This window comes from Strongyloides ratti (assembly GCF_001040885.1).
Source record: "Strongyloides ratti genome assembly S_ratti_ED321, chromosome : 2".
Lineage (NCBI taxonomy): Eukaryota > Metazoa > Nematoda > Chromadorea > Rhabditida > Strongyloididae > Strongyloides > Strongyloides ratti.
Window position 1 is genome coordinate 7,536,263 of NC_037308.1, and position 20,631 is coordinate 7,556,893.

The 20,631-nt window shown below is 22.1% G+C and overlaps 8 protein-coding genes across 8 annotated transcripts; 4 read left to right on the forward strand and 4 right to left on the reverse strand.

Annotated features, from left to right (window-relative positions):
• Positions 1 to 2,140: 2,140 nt before the first annotated feature.
• On the reverse strand, positions 2,141 to 3,266 carry SRAE_2000241200 (Hypothetical protein; the record flags this gene model as incomplete). The annotated part of the gene is made up of 2 exons (XM_024653479.1): positions 2,141 to 3,043; positions 3,105 to 3,266. 2 exons carry the CDS (start codon positions 3,264 to 3,266, stop codon positions 2,141 to 2,143), a joined length of 1,065 nt encoding a protein of 354 aa, XP_024506951.1.
• A 960-nt stretch (positions 3,267 to 4,226) lies between these two features.
• On the forward strand, positions 4,227 to 5,505 carry SRAE_2000241300 (Protoheme IX farnesyltransferase, mitochondrial; the record flags this gene model as incomplete). The annotated part of the gene is made up of 2 exons (XM_024653480.1): positions 4,227 to 4,583; positions 4,639 to 5,505. 2 exons carry the CDS (start codon positions 4,227 to 4,229, stop codon positions 5,503 to 5,505), a joined length of 1,224 nt encoding a protein of 407 aa, XP_024506952.1.
• Positions 5,506 to 6,151: 646 nt separating this feature from the next.
• On the forward strand, positions 6,152 to 7,624 carry SRAE_2000241400 (Hypothetical protein; the record flags this gene model as incomplete). Its single annotated transcript, XM_024653481.1, has 2 exons — positions 6,152 to 7,125; positions 7,171 to 7,624. The coding sequence occupies 2 exons, from the start codon at positions 6,152 to 6,154 to the stop codon at positions 7,622 to 7,624; spliced, it is 1,428 nt and encodes a 475-aa protein (XP_024506953.1).
• A 1,415-nt stretch (positions 7,625 to 9,039) lies between these two features.
• Positions 9,040 to 9,579, forward strand: SRAE_2000241500 (SH2 domain-containing protein; the record flags this gene model as incomplete). The annotated part of the gene is made up of 1 exon (XM_024653482.1): positions 9,040 to 9,579. The coding sequence occupies one exon, from the start codon at positions 9,040 to 9,042 to the stop codon at positions 9,577 to 9,579; it is 540 nt and encodes a 179-aa protein (XP_024506954.1).
• Positions 9,580 to 9,761: 182 nt separating this feature from the next.
• SRAE_2000241600 (Hypothetical protein) lies at positions 9,762 to 10,909 on the reverse strand (the record flags this gene model as incomplete). The annotated part of the gene is made up of 4 exons (XM_024653483.1): positions 9,762 to 9,879; positions 9,958 to 10,188; positions 10,302 to 10,793; positions 10,860 to 10,909. 4 exons carry the CDS (start codon positions 10,907 to 10,909, stop codon positions 9,762 to 9,764), a joined length of 891 nt encoding a protein of 296 aa, XP_024506955.1.
• A 961-nt stretch (positions 10,910 to 11,870) lies between these two features.
• On the reverse strand, positions 11,871 to 14,032 carry SRAE_2000241700 (Microtubule associated protein, tubulin-binding repeat-containing protein; the record flags this gene model as incomplete). Its single annotated transcript, XM_024653484.1, has 4 exons — positions 11,871 to 11,978; positions 12,119 to 12,190; positions 12,237 to 13,907; positions 13,964 to 14,032. The coding sequence occupies 4 exons, from the start codon at positions 14,030 to 14,032 to the stop codon at positions 11,871 to 11,873; spliced, it is 1,920 nt and encodes a 639-aa protein (XP_024506956.1).
• A 3,908-nt stretch (positions 14,033 to 17,940) lies between these two features.
• SRAE_2000241800 (Serine/threonine-protein phosphatase 2A 55 kDa regulatory subunit B delta) lies at positions 17,941 to 19,655 on the forward strand (the record flags this gene model as incomplete). Its single annotated transcript, XM_024653486.1, has 5 exons — positions 17,941 to 17,995; positions 18,046 to 18,149; positions 18,195 to 18,819; positions 18,875 to 19,420; positions 19,483 to 19,655. The coding sequence occupies 5 exons, from the start codon at positions 17,941 to 17,943 to the stop codon at positions 19,653 to 19,655; spliced, it is 1,503 nt and encodes a 500-aa protein (XP_024506957.1).
• Positions 19,656 to 19,712: 57 nt separating this feature from the next.
• On the reverse strand, positions 19,713 to 20,366 carry SRAE_2000241900 (Vacuolar protein sorting-associated protein 28 homolog; the record flags this gene model as incomplete). Its single annotated transcript, XM_024653487.1, has 2 exons — positions 19,713 to 20,123; positions 20,169 to 20,366. 2 exons carry the CDS (start codon positions 20,364 to 20,366, stop codon positions 19,713 to 19,715), a joined length of 609 nt encoding a protein of 202 aa, XP_024506958.1.
• Positions 20,367 to 20,631: the final 265 nt, after the last annotated feature.

A 20,631-nucleotide genomic window follows, 5' to 3' on the forward strand; every position in this document is an offset into this window, starting at 1 on the left:
ATCTATTCTATTTTATTTAAATATATTAGGATAATGAAATAGTGTAAATGAACATGTGAAAAAGATAATAATTCTATTAAAAAAATGTATATTATTTAATTTTTTTATTAAACTTAAAATTATAATATAATAATTTATTAGCATATTAGAGATTCTCACTAAATACATCAAAATAGTGTGAAAACTTTTATTAAAAGTTCTTACAACAAAAAAAAAAAACATATGTTATAAGATAACATGAAGGTAAATTAAAAAGTAATAATCTTATAACTAAACAATTCTTAAGTCGTCACTTATTAGAAAGATCTAGTCGGCTTACCACCCTTTGATCATTAAAAACTTATGTGGCAAACAATAAAAATAATCTTTATTATTAAAGTATCGCGCAATAATAATACTGTAAAAACATAACATATTATTCACTATGAAATTAAATTAATGCCATATAAATATACCTTTTTTAAAAAGAATTTCTTTTATACATGGTAAATTGTTTTTATTTAACAATTTAAAGATAAAGATAGTTTGATTACCTTTTTAATGAATATATAAAAAGCGGAAAAATATAGAGAATAAATTTTTATTATCATACATTTTGATCAAAAATATAGTTATTAATAGTACTAAACTATAGTAATATATATATATGTGTTGAAAAAATATTTTTCCTCACAACTTTATATGGTATATTTTAATGTTTTTTTTGTCTTCTTCACAACCAAATAATAATATTATATCAATCATATCAATATAAATTTATATATACATTTATATATGATAATAAAATAATTTTATGAATATTTAGTATTTAAGTAAGCATAAATTGTATCGTTTTTAATATTTGTATAGTTAGTAATTGAAGAGAGGAATCAAAACTTCATACTATTTTAATATGGAAGAAAACATTTAATATTTATGTTCTTTTGGCGGTATCATTCATAAATATTATGGATACAAGGCATCTTTTAAGAAAAAAGAAAAGAAAAAGAATAATAATAAGAATTATGGACCATTATTTGATATATTAAAGATTTTTAAAAGATTTATTAATTAAAATTAAAAGAAATTTAATCTATCAATATATCAAATATAAAATGAATATAATTTTTGAGGGGTAAGGAAATAAAAAAAAAATTTTTTTGGGATAGTTAAAAACCTTGGATGTTAAATTATAAAATCACCATATAACACTTAATTAATAGAAGAAATAGCGGTTAAAATAATTAGAAAAAAAAAAATGTGTAAATTCTATTATATAAAAATGTCAATGTAAATTATATACATATATATATATATATACATAAAAAAAGGCATATATTGAATTTAAAAAAAAAAAAAAAGACTGAATAAATTTAGGTGAGAAGAGGTAAATTTTACATTACTAATTTTATATTATCATTTTAAATATATGTATTTATAAAAAAAAAAGAAAACTTATAAGACAAGTAAAAAAGTTTTTAAAATAAGTAAACAATTAAAATAATAAATGTAATGTAATTACATTAAAATAATAATTAATTTCATTTTTTTTTTTCATTGAGCTAAAAATTTTATATCCCTTAAATTAATGGTACGTTCATAAATCTATAAAAATATTTTTTCCAATAAAATTATATAATAATAGAATATACTATTTAAAAAAAAAAGAAAATCAAAAAACTATAATAATCATTTGTATACTTAAAGAAATATAATAATTTTTTTTAATAATCATAATAAATTATAGAATAATGTTTAGATATTTTATGTGTAAAGAAATCAAATTATTTGTATATTATTATTTTATCATTATAAAATAAAAGATTTAAAATATTTGTTAAATATATATATATTTAATGATTTCTTGTAAATTAGGTAAATATATATCAATAAAAGACATTAAAAAGATTTGGCAGATGTTTTATTTTAAATACATTACTTCCCATTAACCAAAAGTTCACAGGTGTTTGAATGTAGATAAAAAAAAAAGGTGATTTAATGAATATTTAATTTAATGTTTAAGGTAATTAACAAGTTTAAATTTATCTTTTTTAATTAAATAAACAAAAGAGTATTGGTAAAATTTTTTTTTTTTTTTAATATTTGTTAGATATTTTATTTTATAAAAAAAATAAGAATTTTATATAATTCAAGTTAAATTTTAATGATAAATCATAATAAAACATAAAAATATTAAAAAAATAATTGTTATGTAATTAAAAATATTTCTTGATGTATAACTGGAAGGTAAAAATAGAGGTGGTGGGCATTCATTAAAATCAGCAATAACCTGACACAATCTATATTTTGTTCGTGATCCTTTCCAATAAATTTGTATACAAATTTCATGTCTCCATTGATCTTTTAACATTTCAAACTCTCCTGAATACCAATGTTTTATACTTCCATTGGTAATTTTTTTAAAATGTTTTATTTTTTCATTTTGTCTTATTTGATATTCAATGTTTACTTTTATTAATAATGGCCAATCTTTATCAATTTTAATTAAATATTTTACAATAAAACAATTTTCATGAATTACTTTAAAATCTATCAATGTTTTTAACCATTCTGTTTCATCACCCTTTCTATGGACAATAAAATCTGGTTTAAAAATATAATTTGTAGAATAGTTAGAATAATGTTTATGATATAATCTATTTTTATAAGTTTCATATCTTATACTTGAAAAAAATGATAGGTGATACCAGTTATGTGTTAATAAATCACAAGCTATATAATCTTCAATATTTTTTGGTAAATCTTGAATAGGACAAAAATGATTTGTAGGTGTCCAAACTGGTGATTCATTGTCAACTAAACTAGATACATATTGTGAAATACTTTTTTGACATGTTGAGTAATAACCTAAATCTGGAGAGAAACGATATTCAGTTTGATATCCGGTAAAAGTTATAGAACATTGATTTGTTGAATTAATAGCCTGGAATTTTATTACAACTTTTGGTTCAATAAATGTTGTTTTTTGTTTTTCTCTATCTAATAATCGTTTATTTTTATTTGTGTGTAATGAAGCACAAAATCTTACTACTTCAGGAAAATACTAAAAATAATATTACATTAAAATATATATGATATAATACTTTAATTTTTTTTTTTCTTACCAACATAACATCATGCTGTAATGGATTACGTTCATGTGAACAAATTTTAATTTTTAAATCTGTTGCTATTTCAGGAGGTATAAGTTTATGACCACCAAATATTATTTCATTTTTAATAATAAAAATGAAACAAAATATAAAAAATATATAATAATATGACATCTATAAATAATAAAATAGGAAAAAAAAAATAGTTTTAGATAATATTTATAAAGCTCAACACTCCAAATTAGATGGATTATTTATGGTAGCTTATTACTATCACTGTCAATCTTTTGTCATTGCCATTCTTATAACTAAATTATATCTTAACTTATAATATAAAGATCAAACTCCTTTGGGAAAAATTTCTTTATTCATAATCTTATAAAAGTATCTTTTTTTTTTCTAACAAAAGATTAACTATCTTAGTTAATGGAATCTTAGAATAGTTAACATAATTAAGACATTGATAATATAAAAACACTATTTAAAAGGAAAAAAATATATATAATGGTTGTGGTGTTAAAACTTTATCTCATTTTGGTACATAAAAGAATAGTCCAATTAAAAAATAAGTTAAATAAAATAGATGTTTCTTCTTTTTAATAAAAGAATAACAAAATTTTTTAACTTCATTTGTTATTTATTGTATTTTGTATATATTTATATGTATGTCCAAGAATGAAATATGGTTTTGATAATTTGATTTCATCTAATGTTTCTATTTACATTTATTACTTAAATATCTAGTTAGATATATTTATAATTTTTCTTATAATTTGTTTTTCAAATACAAATCATTAAAGTATATCTAGGAGTAATTGGATAATATCTTTCAACTTCCTAATTTCTTAATTTTATTTTATATTTATTCTCTTCTTCATAAAACTTTTAATCTCTTTTAAATTATGAGATGTTAATTATTTATATACAATGAAATTATCATTTAATTATTAATTAGTATTATTAAAAAAAACTTTTATTAAAAATATAATCAAGATTAATAAAATTTATTCATTTTAATATAATCGTCGTAAGACATAAGTAGAAAAATGTTACTCTTAAAGTAAATATTGTTAAACAGAATATATATATATATATATCTATTTTATATTTTTTTTTTGATTCACATTTTAAAAAATGCTTTCTAAATATGCAACAAAAGTTTGGTTTTATCAAGTGATAAATAATCATAAATTACCAAATTTGATAAAACATAATATTAATCAAGTTAGACTATTTGCTCTTCAAAATACAGCTCCACATCCAGAGGAAATGAATAATTCCAATCAAAATATTAAAAAAAAAGATTTATTTGCATCGACAATTATTAAATTAGAAAATGATAAAAGTGCCAATATTAGAAATAAAATATTAAATACCTATATAGAAGAAAAAAATAAAGATTCCAAAAAAAAATTAACATTACAAACAACAGAAATTGGAAATGGGTGGGTAAAAATGGGTGCTGGAAATTTAATTAAAACTTATATGGAGGTATGTTAATAATTAAAAAAAAAATTTTTTTTTTGTAATATATATTTATATTTAGCTTTCAAAATTTCGCCTTACAATGTTAATTGCAACTTCTACAGTTGGAGGTTATTTTATGGCTCCAGTTGCGTATGATCTTAAAACATTTACTTGTTGTGTAATTGGTACATCATTGATGTCATGTTCAGCAAATGCTTTCAATCAAATGTTAGAATCTCCTTATGATTCACAAATGAAGAGAACACAAAATAGGTTATTAGTTACTAATAAAATTTCACCTTTACATGCTTTTACATTTGCCAATATGTGTGCTTTAACTGGAGGATCATTGTTATATTTTGGTTGTAATCCTTTTACAACATTTTTAGGACTTTTAAATATTGCTTTGTATGCAGGTATATATACACCCATGAAACGCCATCATATTGGAAGTACATGGATAGGAGCAATTGTTGGTGCTATACCTCCTGTAATGGGATATGTTGCTATATCAGGACAATTAGATTTAGCAGCATTAGTCCTGGCTGCAGTTCAATATTCATGGCAATTTCCACATTTTAATGGATTATCATGGAATTTAAGAGCTGATTACAGTAGAGCAGGATATAGAGTTATGTGTGTAACAGATGAAAAATTATGTAGAAAAACAACTTTACGCCATTCATTAGCATTACTTGGAATATGTTCAATTGCTGCCCCATTATCTGGTCTTACAAGTTACACCTTTGCCATTGATTCACTTCCGCTAAATTTAGCTATGTGTTATTTTGGTTATAAATTTTATTCAACTCCTGATGCAAAGACATCTCGAAATTTATTTAAATTTTCATTGTTATATTTACCTTTAATAATGATTTTAATGGTTATCAGTAGACAAGATAAAGTAAAAACTGCAACAATTAATGAGGCAAAGTTGGTAGATTAAAAATTGTTAAGATAATTTGGTTATAATATAATTATATACATATATATATATGTATTATTACTAGGCTAATTGTTTTTATTAATAGTATAAATAAAAGTATTTTAATAATAAGACAAAATTCACATATATATTATATGATTTACTATAAAGTTATTAAATTAAAACATGAAATAATAAATAACATTTTCAAATAAAAATTAATAATTTTAGGTTTTCTAATGTTAGCATTATAAAGCAATTGCATATATATAATAATTGTCTTGTACTTAATAACAACGTTGTATACCATATTTTTAAAATCTTTTCTCTTATTCATATAATATTACAAATTTACTATAAGGAAAAGTTATAAAATAAAAATATTGGTCTCTCAGGTAACATTTAAACGACCAAAATTTTAATTTTATATTATTTTAAATCTTTTACCATATTTACTTTTACTTTTACAGTAATATTTTTACACTAATTTATTTTATTCTTATTTTAATAAAGTATATTTTTATTTTAATAAAACTATTTATTATTTATAGATTATAAAAAAATGGAAATTTTAAAAAAAAACTATCATTTAATGATTATTATTACAATTATTTGTTTCATTTGTTTTATCATTCATTCACTTATAAATATTAATAGATTTTTAAATATGACTTATACAATTTCATATAAAAATATACCTCAACATTTAATGTTACCAAATATTCTTGTATGTAATAATTTACCATATACAGTAGCTGGAATAGAATATAACAATAGTGATAAAGAAATCACAACATTAAATCATAAAACAATCCTAAAATATTTAAATTTTTTAACTAATTCATCATCAATACAAGATTTACCAATGATGTTATCAGAGACTGAAAAAAATTCATCTGAAAATATTATTAACAAGTCATTAAAATTTAATGAGACTGGTACAAAGAAACAACGGTTATCAATGCTTTTTTATACCTCATGTCAAGATATTATAAATAGTTGTACTATAAATGGTACCATTTACTCTAGTTATAATTGTTGTCAAAGAATAACTATGAATATAGGTACATTAAATGGTATATGTTTTATTTTTAATAGTAGTACATTACAAACAAATTTTAACTTAAGAAACAATCAAAATATTGGTATAATTTTTCAAATATCAAGAAATTCTTTCATTTTTAATGGAATAAATAATCATCCAGGTTTAAGTATTTATTTGATTGATGAAAATGATGGTAAAAATAAATATCAATTTCAAAATAGTGAGTCTTTTCATTTAAAAGATAAAAAAGGATTAAAATTATTTTTAAAGAAAAAAGAAAGTTTAGATCAATTAAGATATAGTTGTGGAGTTACAGGTATATCAGATAATGATATTGATCAAAATTGGAAATCTCCTTTTGAATGTTTATTGGAAGCTGGTATAAGAGATTGTAACTGCCATCCATTAATTTCTGAATATCTCATTGATAATACTTCCACATTATATAAATTGATTAATAATACTTCAATATGTTTAGTAAATCAATTACATGATTGTTTTTATCAATATTTACATTATTCATATAATCAAAAATTTTATGAAAATGAAGCTGTTTATAAATTATTTCAAAACAAATCAATACCAACATGTTTAAGGTAAGTTTTTAAAATATGTAAAATTTAATTATATGAAATAAATAGGAAATATCAACCACCATGTTATTTAAATTCTTTTACAAGTAGAAAACAATATTATAATTTGAGACCAGATTACAATTCAACAAAAGATTTTATTGCAGAAATTCAAATTGGATATGAAAGTTTAGTCAATCATAAAGAAATATATTCAAATACTTATGATCTGTTTTATTTACTGTCGTCTATAGCTTATAATTTTACATTTTGGTTTCATCTTCCAATATTAGTATTTATTTTAATTTATCTACACTCTTTGAAAGCTGATAAAACATATACAACAATTGAAAAATTAGGTAGATCAAGAATCAGACTTTCACAAAGTGCAATAAATATTAATCATGCAAATCTTGAAAGAGATAAAAATGTTGTTGAAAATGATAATCATTTAGTTAATAATCTTAATGTTATTGTACCAAGGAAGAAAAACATTGAATCTAATGTTTTTGAAAATAATTAATAAATAATATTATAAAAAGTTCAAGAAAAGAATGCCTCATGCTGGAATCGAACCAGCGACCTTCTGTTTACTAGACAGACGCTCTGCCCCTGAGCCAATGAGGCATACCTTGGGGGAAGACTATTTGACCCAGGATCATAAATTTCTCAAATTTTAAAAAGTCAGTTGAACTTTTATTTAATATATATTATTGTGTTTTACTCAGGAAATAATTATTATGCTGATAACTTTATTTTTTACAATATTTTTAATTATATAATGAAATATATATCAATAAAATATTTGTATTAGATCAACAATTTATATTCAAATTATAAAATATAAAAATTTGTAATATTTATATTTTAACATGTATCTAAAATCTCTTCAAGTATTCAGAATCTAAAGAATTGTAATACATTTCTAATTCAAGAATTGATTTTAATTATTTATCACAAAAGAACAATTATTACCATAAATATTTTTTTAGACTTTTTGTTTAAAAATTTGGAAATATCCAGAAAGCTGTTGTAATTCAAAAAATTATGATTTATTTTAAAAAAAAGTAAATTATAACTTGTTAAAGTTTTGTAGATTCTTTAGATATTTATACTTTTAAAAAAATGAGTGTAATTATGAGTTTGATAAAAAATTTAAAAAAAAAAAAACTTTCTCCGATAATGTTTATTACCATATTTAACATTTAAAAAATATTATATAAGTAATAAAATATTTATTAATTAAGTTGTTTTTTTAAATATATATATTTTTTTTATCATTTTATCACAAACTACTTTATAATTATTAGTGTTGGAAAAAAAAAATTCTAAATAGAACTATATCAACTAAAGTACTAGACAAATTAATTCTTGTATATATGTAAGTTTAATAGATACTATAATTTTTCAACATAAAAAAATACTTTGTGAAAATAATAAATTTAATTCAATGTTTAGAAATATACGGTGAATGTCTTAGGATAATTATAAATATGTACCATTATAATTCAATTTAAAAATAATTTATTTTTACTTTAATTTTAGATTATACAATAAAAAAACTTTTTTAGACTAAGTACTAAGAATGAAATTTTCGGTTTTTTTTTTATTTTTTTGGATATGTTCAAAATATTTTATTTTTAAATTTAAAATAAACAAAACTTTGAGATTTAGCTTATGTTAAATGATTTGTGTAAACATTTCTATTTATTGAAATTAAGTATATTGTTATTAAACACAAAATTCTTGAATATTACATAATATTTTAAAATTTATTAAAAGAAATAATATAATTTTTAAACTTTTGATGATTAAGCAATTTTGATTAAATTATCTGTATCAAGACAAATTATAATTTTAGAAAAAATTTGATTATAAAACAAATTAATACATTTATAAAAAAAAAATTTTATCCTTCATTAATAAGTTTTTTTGGAAATGTCATCAAACATAAAAAACTGTAAACACCATGAATATCGTATCGTTGATGGTTATGAAGTTCTTGGTAATGTAGTTTCATGGCCTACCAAAGATACCTTTCAATCAAAACAACATAATCAAAATGAGGAAGAAAAAAAAATTGAACCTGATTATGCAAATTTTGATCCAATAGAAAAAGATGAGGAGGATGACAATGAACTTCAGTATAATAGTTATGTTGGTGGAAGAACACAAATAGAAATTGAAAAATATTTAAAAAGAAATATTTCATTCTTTTTTTATCATAAAATGTCAAAATCATCAATGTTGAATGATTTAAAAATTCACCTTCATTTATATATGGCATACAAAAATATGGATGGTGAAATTTTTCATTTTCGTGTTAAAAATTTATTAAGTTCGGGGGTGTATAAAAATAATTATTACTATCTTGTTGGACCATGTGGAAAAGGGCCAAAATTTGATGATTTAGAAAATTTGGTTAATTATTATAAAATGAAAACAGAGAAAGTTAGAAAAGAAGAAAATGAAAAATGATTAAATTTATTTATACATTTTTAATTATATCTATTTCTTTCATTTCTAATATTACAAATTATATAAGAATATTATTTCAAATGATCAATAACAAAAATCATAACATGTAATAAAATGTATACACATTTTAATCTTTTTAATTATAAAATGCAAAAAAAAATGTAATTATTATTGAAAGATGTTTAATAATATGGCTTCCAATAGGTGTTATATCTTGCTGAGTAACTACGTGGGCGGAAACGATTATAATGTCTGAGAGTAGAAAATCCATTGTATGGATCGTAGTAACTTGATGGGGACCTAAAATAAAAATATTATAATATATTATTTTGAAAATTTGTCATTTAGTCGAGACAATATATTTATTTTTATACTTACTTTGAAATGTATGGTGATGCAATAACTCTTGCACTTCCTAATGACCAAGGTTTAGCTGAAATGTTAAATGAATGTTCTCCAGCCATGTAACTGTATCCTGAGTAACCACGACGTTCATTCATACCTCTTGCTTCAGCTCCAATTATTGGAGGGGTATATTTTGGGGTACAAGCAAAATCACGAGTATAACTGTAAGGACGACTAGGTGATTGATCACGTCCATAAATGTATCTAAATAGAAAAAAAAAATATTTTTTTAAATTTTTTAACCAAAATGAGTGTAAAAGACAAAAAAAAACACATGAACATAATTGAACAGGACTATTTATTTATTATCAACCAACTTGTAAATAGGATAACTCCATGTTCTTAATTGAAAAACATCATATTTTCTTAATGGTTGTGATTCAGAATAATAGTTAACATTTGTATAGTATGGTGTAGTAACAAGTGCAATTGGTGTTCTTCTAGTTCTACTTCCACTACTAATTTGATCATTAATAATACTAACATTAGCAATATCTCTTAAATTTGAATATGATCTTCTAACTGCTCTATCATAAGTTCCCATACAATCATGTGGGGTATTTTCTCTACTCCAACGTGAAAGATATTTCTCTCTAGTAATACCTAAAGAATCAACACTATAACTTCTCCTCATATTATCAATGCTTTCAAGTAACTCTTTTTTACTTAAAAGTTCTATCTCAGGATATTTTTCGTTTCTTATACGTGACCCTGGAGGTAACCACGAATCTTTAATTCCTATTTCTGCTAAAGTTGTACCCCAACAATTTATAGGAATTATTGATGTTTTTTCTGTTTCACAGAAAGACCTAAAATATATTTTTAAAATATTACATTTTTATTTATAAAGAAAATGTTATTAAGATAATAGCTACTTTTTATTTTGAGTCTTATTATTTTTTTGATTACATGAATAAAAATTCATAATGTTAATAATACTAATAGTTTTCTTATTTTACATTAATTTTTAGTGAAAAAAAAATACTTAATATTAGAATATATAATATTGTAGATAATTTAAACTAAGTTTTGTAAAAATGATATATAAATATACTAAAGAGTTATATTTATATAAGTAACATTAAATCATTTTTTTTTTTCATTCTTCTTATTAAAAAATTATTTAGTTTATTATGTACTTAAGAATCCTATTATTGTAAAAGATAAGAATAGATAATGCGCACAATGATTATATATTAAGATAAATAAATATTTAGAGGTAAAAATATAAATATATATAATAAGTGATATATTTATATTTAAATGAAATAAGATAATAATGCCAAGGGGTGTGGAATAATTAACAAAAAAGTAAAATAATAGCATAATGAAAGTTATTTTGTTGTCTTATTTTCTGGAAAAATAAAATTTATCTTTATAACGCATAATGACATCAAAAGAAAATGAGGATATTATAGATAAATGAATAGCCTACAAACAAATGTTTGTGAATGTTGGGAAAATATTAAAGTAAACAAAAAAAAATACCAAATTGTTTCTTAATTGTTTTTCTAATATATAACAAAGTTTATAATAATGATTGTTGATTACTTTTAATATATTTAAAAATAAGAAAAAAAAATAACTGATAATATAATATTATATGTTAAAATTATTAGAAAAAAATATATCATTGGATATTTTCTCTTCAAATATCAATCATTTGTGTATACTTTTCTTTTTAATAATATGTTTAAACATATTTCGAGAAATAACTTAAATTTTATTAAGCGAGTTAAATAAATTTTATAAAACGTTTATATAACGCAACAGATAGCTTAGTAGTACATATAAAAATAATAAAAATGAATATAATCAATTTAAAAAAAAATATTTTCGCAAAAAACTTTTCATTTTAATATAATATATTTTTTTTTTTCAAAAGCTTATTGTCCAAGAGCTTCTGTAGCATTTAATGGGTTTATATTTCCAGGAAGTTCTCCTTTTACATTTCCAACTTTTGTATTTGGTGGAACCGGTTTATTATTGGACGTCTAGAATAAAAAAAAAAACAATATTATTAAAAAAATAAGTAAAAAAAAAATTACAACAACAATATAATTATATAGAAATACAAATTTTAATAACAAGATAAAATATTATATATATAGAGACAACCAAAATAATAGTTTACCTTATTTTTTGAAGAATTATCAATAGAACCAACTTTACTGGAAGCATTCCAATTAAGTTTCTGGTTTATCAACTAAGTGACAATAAAGCAGAATAAAAAAAAATTTTTATAAACTTACTTTAACTTGTCCACCGGAAGGCTTATGTTGAATATTTGCAAATGAGCCAACTTTTGATTCTGCTTTCCAATTTAGTTTAGTTTTTGGTAAAGGTTTAATTCCATTAACTGTAGATTTTGGGGTTGATTTAGGTGCTGGTTTTTCTGTAGATGATACTGTTGTTGTAATTGTAGAAAACACTTTACTTTTTACATCTTTATATTTATTGGTGATACGTGGTAATGGGCGAATACTTGATGAGTTAGGTGATGAACCAACTTTAGATGGTGATTGTGTTGAACTGGGAGATTTTGTCCCAATAGTTGATGCTCTTTGTGATGCACCTGTTGGTCGGGCATAACTTGGTACTTTGTCATTTGATGTTGTTACTGTTGATTTTACTGAAGAATGGTCAGTTCCTGTAACACGTGAAGACCCAGATTTTGATGGTGAAGTTTTTGGTATAGTTATTGGTTTTGTAGAAACAGGTGTTTTTGTAGGAGCAGGTGTTTTTGTAAGAGATTTTGTAGTAGTAGTACCTGATGGAATACGTGGTTTTGTTGAAGGCGTAGTAGTTTTTTTATTATTAGATTGAGGAGTTGATTTTTTAATTTCAGCTTGTATGGGAACTGAAACTGGAGGTGGAATTTGAACTTTTTCTTCAATTTCTTGTTTAATTTCAATAAATGGTTCATCATGTTTAATTTCTTCATGTGAATGTATAGAAATTTCATGATTAACTAAAGCATTTTCGTTATCTGGGAGGCTTCCTTTTTTAAGTAAAATTTCTTCATTTATATCAGTAGTCAACGGTTCTTTAATTTCTTCATTACTTTTAACAATATCTTCATTTTGTTTATTTGTTATATTATTACTTAAATCAACTAAATCTTCAATATTGTTATTTTCAGATGTATATCCTTTAATTTTTACACAAGAAAATTCCTCTTGAACTTCATCAACAATATTATTTGGTATAGGTTCTGTAATATCTTGAACAGGTTCAAAAGGTGTATTTTCATTATGCTCAGTAGGTAACGGTGATGGAGCAATAATATCAACTTTTGGAATAGGAATATTACTAGAATTTCCCTCTGATTTATCTGTTACTTTAACTTGAGGTTCTTGAGGAGCTTCATTTTGATGATCTTCTTTAGTAATAGAAGGAATAATACTTTGAACAACATCATGAATTTTGTCTCCATGAGTTGCTAAAATATTTTGAGCACTTGTTATTATAGTATTTAAATCAATACTTGATGGCTCTTGAGGGTGTTTTTCATGGTCATCAGAAACAACAAAATCTTCTTTTGTTGGTTCAGGTGTTTTATTTCTATTATTTTCTTGAACATGATCAAATGACTCATCAATAAGTTCATGCTTAACAGTATCAATAACATTTGTAGTAATATTTCCAACAATTCCACCAATTTGAGATCCAAATTGATTATTAAAAAAATCATTTATTGGATTATGCTCTTTCTTTTGTATCTCTTCATTTTTTTCATTATTAATTTTTTCTACATCAGAAAGATTATCCTTATCGGTAGCATTGACTTTTTTAAATGCTTCTTCAATATCATCAACACCTGAATCTTGTTGTTTATCATTATCCTCATGATTATTAGAATTTTTTATATGCTCAGAAAAAGCATTTATAACAGTATTTGAAACTTGATTAATCAATGGATTCTAAAAATAAATATATAAAAAAAAATATATATATATATTTATTATTAAAAATTTACATCTAAAATTTCTTGAAAAATATCAGCAGAAACTTTCTTATTTTCTTCATTTACTATTTGTTGTTCCATATTTAAATAATAAAATTTGGATGAACTAAAAATGTATATAAATCATAATATAAAAAAATATGTATAACTATCAAAAAGTGAACCGAAAAATTGGTAGTTGTTTATATTAAATCATTAATTTTAAAAATGTTCTCCCTGACAAAGTAAATAGACTTTATCAAGGTTGTCATGTTGTTACAAAAATTCAACATCTTTCTTACTCTTACTTCTCAATATAACAATTTATTTATAAATATGATCAAAAGATGAAGATAAGACATGATAGAAAGATGAAATAACTCAAAAATTATTAGTTGTGGTAGTCTGTTATACTAAAATTTAACTACATTAAAGACAATTATTCTCTTTATAAAAGAAATATTGTTTAATAATAATAATAAAATGTAATATTAAAAATGTCAGGACAATTATTATGAACTGACCGTGGTTGGAGGTCGTTGGTATGTGTTAATATACAAATAAAAATATATCTAGATATATACCTTTATGCTCATTTATAGGTGACAAATTCAAGACATTAAAAGAGATATGTCTTGTTAAGAATGTTGAGATTATTAATAATGGGTTATATTTAATAATTAGTTTGAACTTTTGTTATTGGCTATATAAAAATATATTTTTCAAATAAAATAGAAAGAAAATTTTAATGGTCCAATTTATATATATATACAAATAATTAATCTACAAAAGTTCAATTTATTTAAATTTCATTTTACTTAATTCTCTTTATAATATATTTTAAAATATCTTGTAAACAAGATTACTTTGAGCTTTCTATTAATTTTATATATTTTAATCTTCTAAAAATTTAAAACTTTTTTATTTAAATTTATTAATAGTTATCAATATGAAAAACAGAACTATAGTTGTAATATATGAAAAACATTTTATAAATATAGCACAGATATATATGTAAAAAAAAACTAGCATCAAATAAATTTGTTTATGATAGAAAGTTTCGTTGGATACCAATCCTTTCAAGACAATATATATAATTTATTTTTTTTTTATTATTATACAAATTATTGTAAAATAACACTATTTATTGAATACAAGTGAAAATTATGGCAATTTATTTAATTACATAAAATGAGCAAAATTATTAGCAAAGTAGAAAGGATTTATCAAGAGACACACAAAAATAATGCAAATAGTACATGAAAAAGTATGAAATTAAGGAATATAGTGTATAAAGCTAAAGACAGACTTTTAAATATTTTAATATACAAAGAATATTCTTAAAATTATATTTAAATATATATATATATATATATATATATATATTATTATTTTTTATGTAACAATATCCATTTTGGCATCTAAAATGAAAATTTTTATTCTATATACATTCAAAAATTAGTTAAATAAATAACACTATAAAGTGTTTATATTTTAAGAAAAATTGTTAGAATAAAAAATTTATTGCTCTTAAATATAGTTTTATACATTTTTTTTTCCACTGGAACACCTTACATTATCGATAATTTCTCTTACTTATTTAACAATTTTTATATTGTGTAATAACAATAAATAAAGTAGTTAAAAAAACTCCAATCATTTCGAAATAATTGCAAATTAAATATAATAAGAAATATTTATATCCGCAATATTTCTATATGAATAAAATTTTAATTAAAAAAAAAAAGATCATTATTATATGTTAACAATTTAGTATAACAAAACAAAAATAGAGCAATATATATTATAAAAGATAAATCTCATTTTATACAACAACTTTAATGTGTATTTTTATATTGATATGTCCCCAATGGCAGTGAAGACATATCATTCACTATTTAATATTAAAAGCCTTTACTAATCAATTAATATAGATGCTTATTTAATTTTAATAATTCTTTTAAAAAAATTTTTACCCTACAAAAAAAAGTACTTAATTTTAAAAGAAAAAAAAGTAAAATATTATACAATTATTATTAAAAACACAAAAATATCAAATTGTTTTATTAAACAATGTAAGCTTCATAAAAATGAAAAAAAGATAAGTAAGCGAACATTAAAAAGTTGCTTTTTGACATTTCAAGATTTAAAATATTTTTTAAGAATTTATAAAAAAAAAAGAATATATAGAGAGAAAACGATAAAATAATAAAAACTATATTCAATTTTTACTTTAAAAAAAAAGAAAAAAAAATAATACTTTCTCTTTCCATTAAATAAAATTGTAGAATAGGACAAAAAAGATAGAAATACATTCTATATGGTATGCATTTATTGGAAAAATAGTTTTATCTTACTATAATAAAAATGATGCTAACATGGGAGAGAGAAATTCCAAATGGTTTCAACTATTTTTTTATGTTTAATTTTGTATGTCTATATACTATGAAAAGTAGTTTTAAACTTTTAAAAATTTTTCTATCCATTTGAAAGTATTAAAAGAAATAATTTTTTATGCAATATTCATAAATATATATTTCTATTATATAAAAAAAATTATACTATCATATTTAGATGATACATAAAATGTTACAATGTTTTAGTACAAATTTATTAATAGTTCTTATTGTTAGCTTATAGAATAGTGTTTTTATTGTCAAAGTTTTTCTCTAAACAGAGTATATTGGTAAATTATCAAAGATATATGTCACTTTAAAAAGAAATAAATGATCTATAAAGTGTCGTTGAAATAAGAAACATCTGGTCTTCCCAATTAGAGGAAAAGTAATTATAAAGTGAAGTATTACATTTATATACAAGAAAATTAGAGCAACCTAAGAAAAGATTGACTTTAAATAAGATAAAAATAAAATAGTAAGAAAAATAAAGTTTTATAAAACCATATAATATAATAAAAATAAAAATTATTTTTTAATTAGCCAAAAATAGAATAAAAAATCTTTTTATTCAAAATATTTAATCATTATGCAAAAATATAAAATACTATCATATAAAATACGTTAATTTTTTTTCAAATGAATATATGTTTTACCGATTAAAAACATATCAACTCACTGTTGAGGTTAACAGTACTCTTCCATAGAAAGTTAATAATATATATTCAATGTCAATATAAACAGACAAAACCTTATTATTTACATTGAAACAACTGTTCACTATTTGGGGAATGGAGGCTTTGTTTAATAAAATCATTTGATATGCATAAACTGAATACTAATTCTAAATATTACTTTTCTCTCACTACAAAATAAAAATATATTAAAAGATATATTATTCTAAGACTCTTTTTGGAAAATCAACTTAATGATGAGACAAAATATCATATTAAACAATATTTATCTCTAAAAACAATAGTATTACATTAAAATTAAATACTTCAATTGCTTTAAAATATCCTATTTTAATAGGAAAAAAAAAAACTAAAATTTATAATTAATTTTTTAAAAATAAAATAAGACACTATAAGAAAATACTCAAATTTTAATGCATATTAAAAATTTTTCTGGTATCTTTTATATATGTACTAAAAGAAGATTTAACTATTTATCATACTAATCAGAGATAATGTCAAAGAAAGAAAATATATTCAATCCGCAATTATATTTATATTTACTCTATATTATTAGATAAGAAGTATTTTGTATCTGGTTTTTTATCTTTGTTATCCTTCATTGATAATCATTTTATAAAAAAAAAACCAAACTTTCATCAAACTTCCAAACATCATATTCCCATTAGCTTGATAACTTTTTTTTAAAATCAACTTTATAGTTATATACTTAAAAGCTATCTGTAAAACATGAATGTAAGTATATTTTGGAGCGAAAATTCGGCATGGTATTATCATGAGCGCCTTTTTTATTAAAATATCTCAATAGGATATAATGATATCAACATTCCAAAATATTTGGTACCTAAATTTTTTCATTTTTTTGTTAAAATTTGATTCTTATTTTTTAATAATAGATGAATAGATTAATTTTATAAGTATGAATCATAATAATTATTCTATGGTGCCAAATTTTTCTGCTAGATGTATAAAATGTAAGTTTATAATAAAGAAAAACTTGTTATTATTTTATTTCAATTATCAGTTCCATCAGCCATAAAATCACTTAAGTTTTCCCATGAAGGTGACCAATTAGCTATCGGAGAACAAAATGGTAACGTAAATATTATCACATGTGATAGTTTAAATGTAAGATATTTTATATTTATTATAAATAAGTAGTTTAATTTTTAGTCCCTACAAGAGAGAATTATTGTTGATTCATCTCTGACACCGACTACTACTTTTAAAGCACATGATCAAGAAATTGACTATCTCACGTCAATTGAAATTACACCAGGTGTTGAAAATATTGAATGGTTAAGAAGGTGTAATGAATCAAGACTTTTTCTTACTTCTAATAAAAAAGCTGTTAAATTATGGAGAGTAAAAGAATCCAATAAATGTATTGCTTCAGGAAAATATAACCTTTGTCGTGACACAAAATCACAATTATTTAAAGATAAATTAAATTTACCAAAGATAGTGACATCAATGCCTCTTAATCGTATTTATAAAAAGAAAAATTATAAGCGCCTTCAACATTATGGTATAAATTCTATATCAGTAAATACAGATCAAAAAACATTTCTGGTCAGTGACGATTTGAGGATTAATTTGTGGGATTTTGAAATTGAAGATGATTGTCTTAACCTGGTTGATTATAAACCCAAATTAAAAATGAATAATGACTTTTCTTGTCTGATATGCATGAAATCACACACAACAAAAAGTTTTGTTTTCGGGTATGCTCTTAGTAATGGTGAAATAAGATTGGCTGATATGAGAGACAGAAGAAATTGTGATATATCAGCAAAAGGTAGTTTTATAATTTTACACATTATTTTAAATTTAATAAAAGTATAATTCTGTAGTTTTCTCTAAAATTCAACCGGATACATTATATAGGCAAAGTATAGCTAGCCATTTTGACTGGGCATGTGGTATTAGTTTTTCAAACAATGGAAGATATCTTTTATCAAGAGACATTCATACGTTAAAAGTGTGGGATATTTGTAATGAAAGAGAACCATTAGCTTTGTATTATGTTGATGAGAATTTAGCAACACTTTTACACCGATTAAAAGATGTAGAATGTCTTGTAGATCGACTTTCATGTGCATGGAGTGGCGATGATAGTCATATAATAACGGGGTCATTTGGATCTTCTTTTAAAACAATAAATTGTAGTACTGGTGAGGAGAATTTGATAAAAGCTGATTGTAATACGGGAAGTGGAATTGTGGATTATTTCAGTGAAAGAAGGGAGTTTGGTGGAGAACAAGATCTGCAGTGTATGGAATGGGTATGTGCCGAAAATGACTTAGAATGTTACAAAGTTGGAGCGATTGATTGTAATAAAAAAAGAGATATTATTGCTACTGCAGCCAAGGAAAATCTAATATTTTACACAAATGAATGTAAGTAAAATCGTGCTAGTACTGTTATCATTAAATTAATAAAATGATAAATGGTTTTTCAGGTAATAATGATATGGATTACTCATATACAACAGCATTTGGTTCTGAGGTTGAAATAGTTGAAAAATTTTCCGAACAAATAAATGAAGAAAGTAATATAGATAATATAGACTCACTGATTTCTGTTTTAAACAGCTCCAATATAAGCATACGTGATTCAATAAGTACTTTATAATACTTGTAACGTGATAGTTTTTATTTTTGGTTTTATAATTACAATAAACATAACTGTCTATGATTTCAAAATTTTTTTTAAATCGTTATATGCATTGTCCAATTGAAATGTCATTTCTCTTGCCATCTCCTCAGATACAGTATCCGATGCATTCATCTTACTTAATTCTGTGTACCACTTTGCTACTTTTACTTTTGGTTCACTATCAGTAGGAAGTGTCGTCATCGCGTTTATAGTATCATGTAAATCAGACAATGTTGGATATAAAGCGTCAATATCTCGAGTATTTAGTCGCAATAAATCAAGAAAAGTAATAAATAATTCCGTAACTTGAGCAATTCTCAAAGCTGCTGAACCACCATCATTTATTGTAACTGGTTTGCCTTCCTTTATCCTAGCCATTGCCAATGGACAATTTATTCGATATTTACGAATAAATCCTTCTACACTTGTATCTCGAAGCATTAACTATAAAATTTGTTTATGAAAAATCAATGATTTTTGTTAATATACCTTATATTGTGCTAATAATTTTAAACATTCTCTTTGATACTCTTCTTTAGTAATATAATCTCCAGCAAATGCTTTTTCTAAACATTCAATTGAATTAATAACACCATACAATTCTCCTAGATTTTCTAAACGATCTCTTTCTACAGCATTATCATAAAGTCTTATTTCTTGTAAACCATTATTAGATCTTCGTGACATATTCTTAGATAAAAAAATATTTAACAATTCTTAAGAAATATAGTTAAATTATTGGCCGTTTTTGTCAAAGTTGTTTACAAAGTGTTATTCCATTTCGTGGTGGGATTTATTTACAAAAATTTTTTAAATTTTTTTTTTCTTATTAATTTTAAACATTTAAAGTCAAATTCTGAAAGTTTTTATATTACATTGCTTTTATTTTATAATTTATTAAAACAAATTTGAATTTTGTAAACTATTTTAGATGAATTTAAGTTATCTTTAT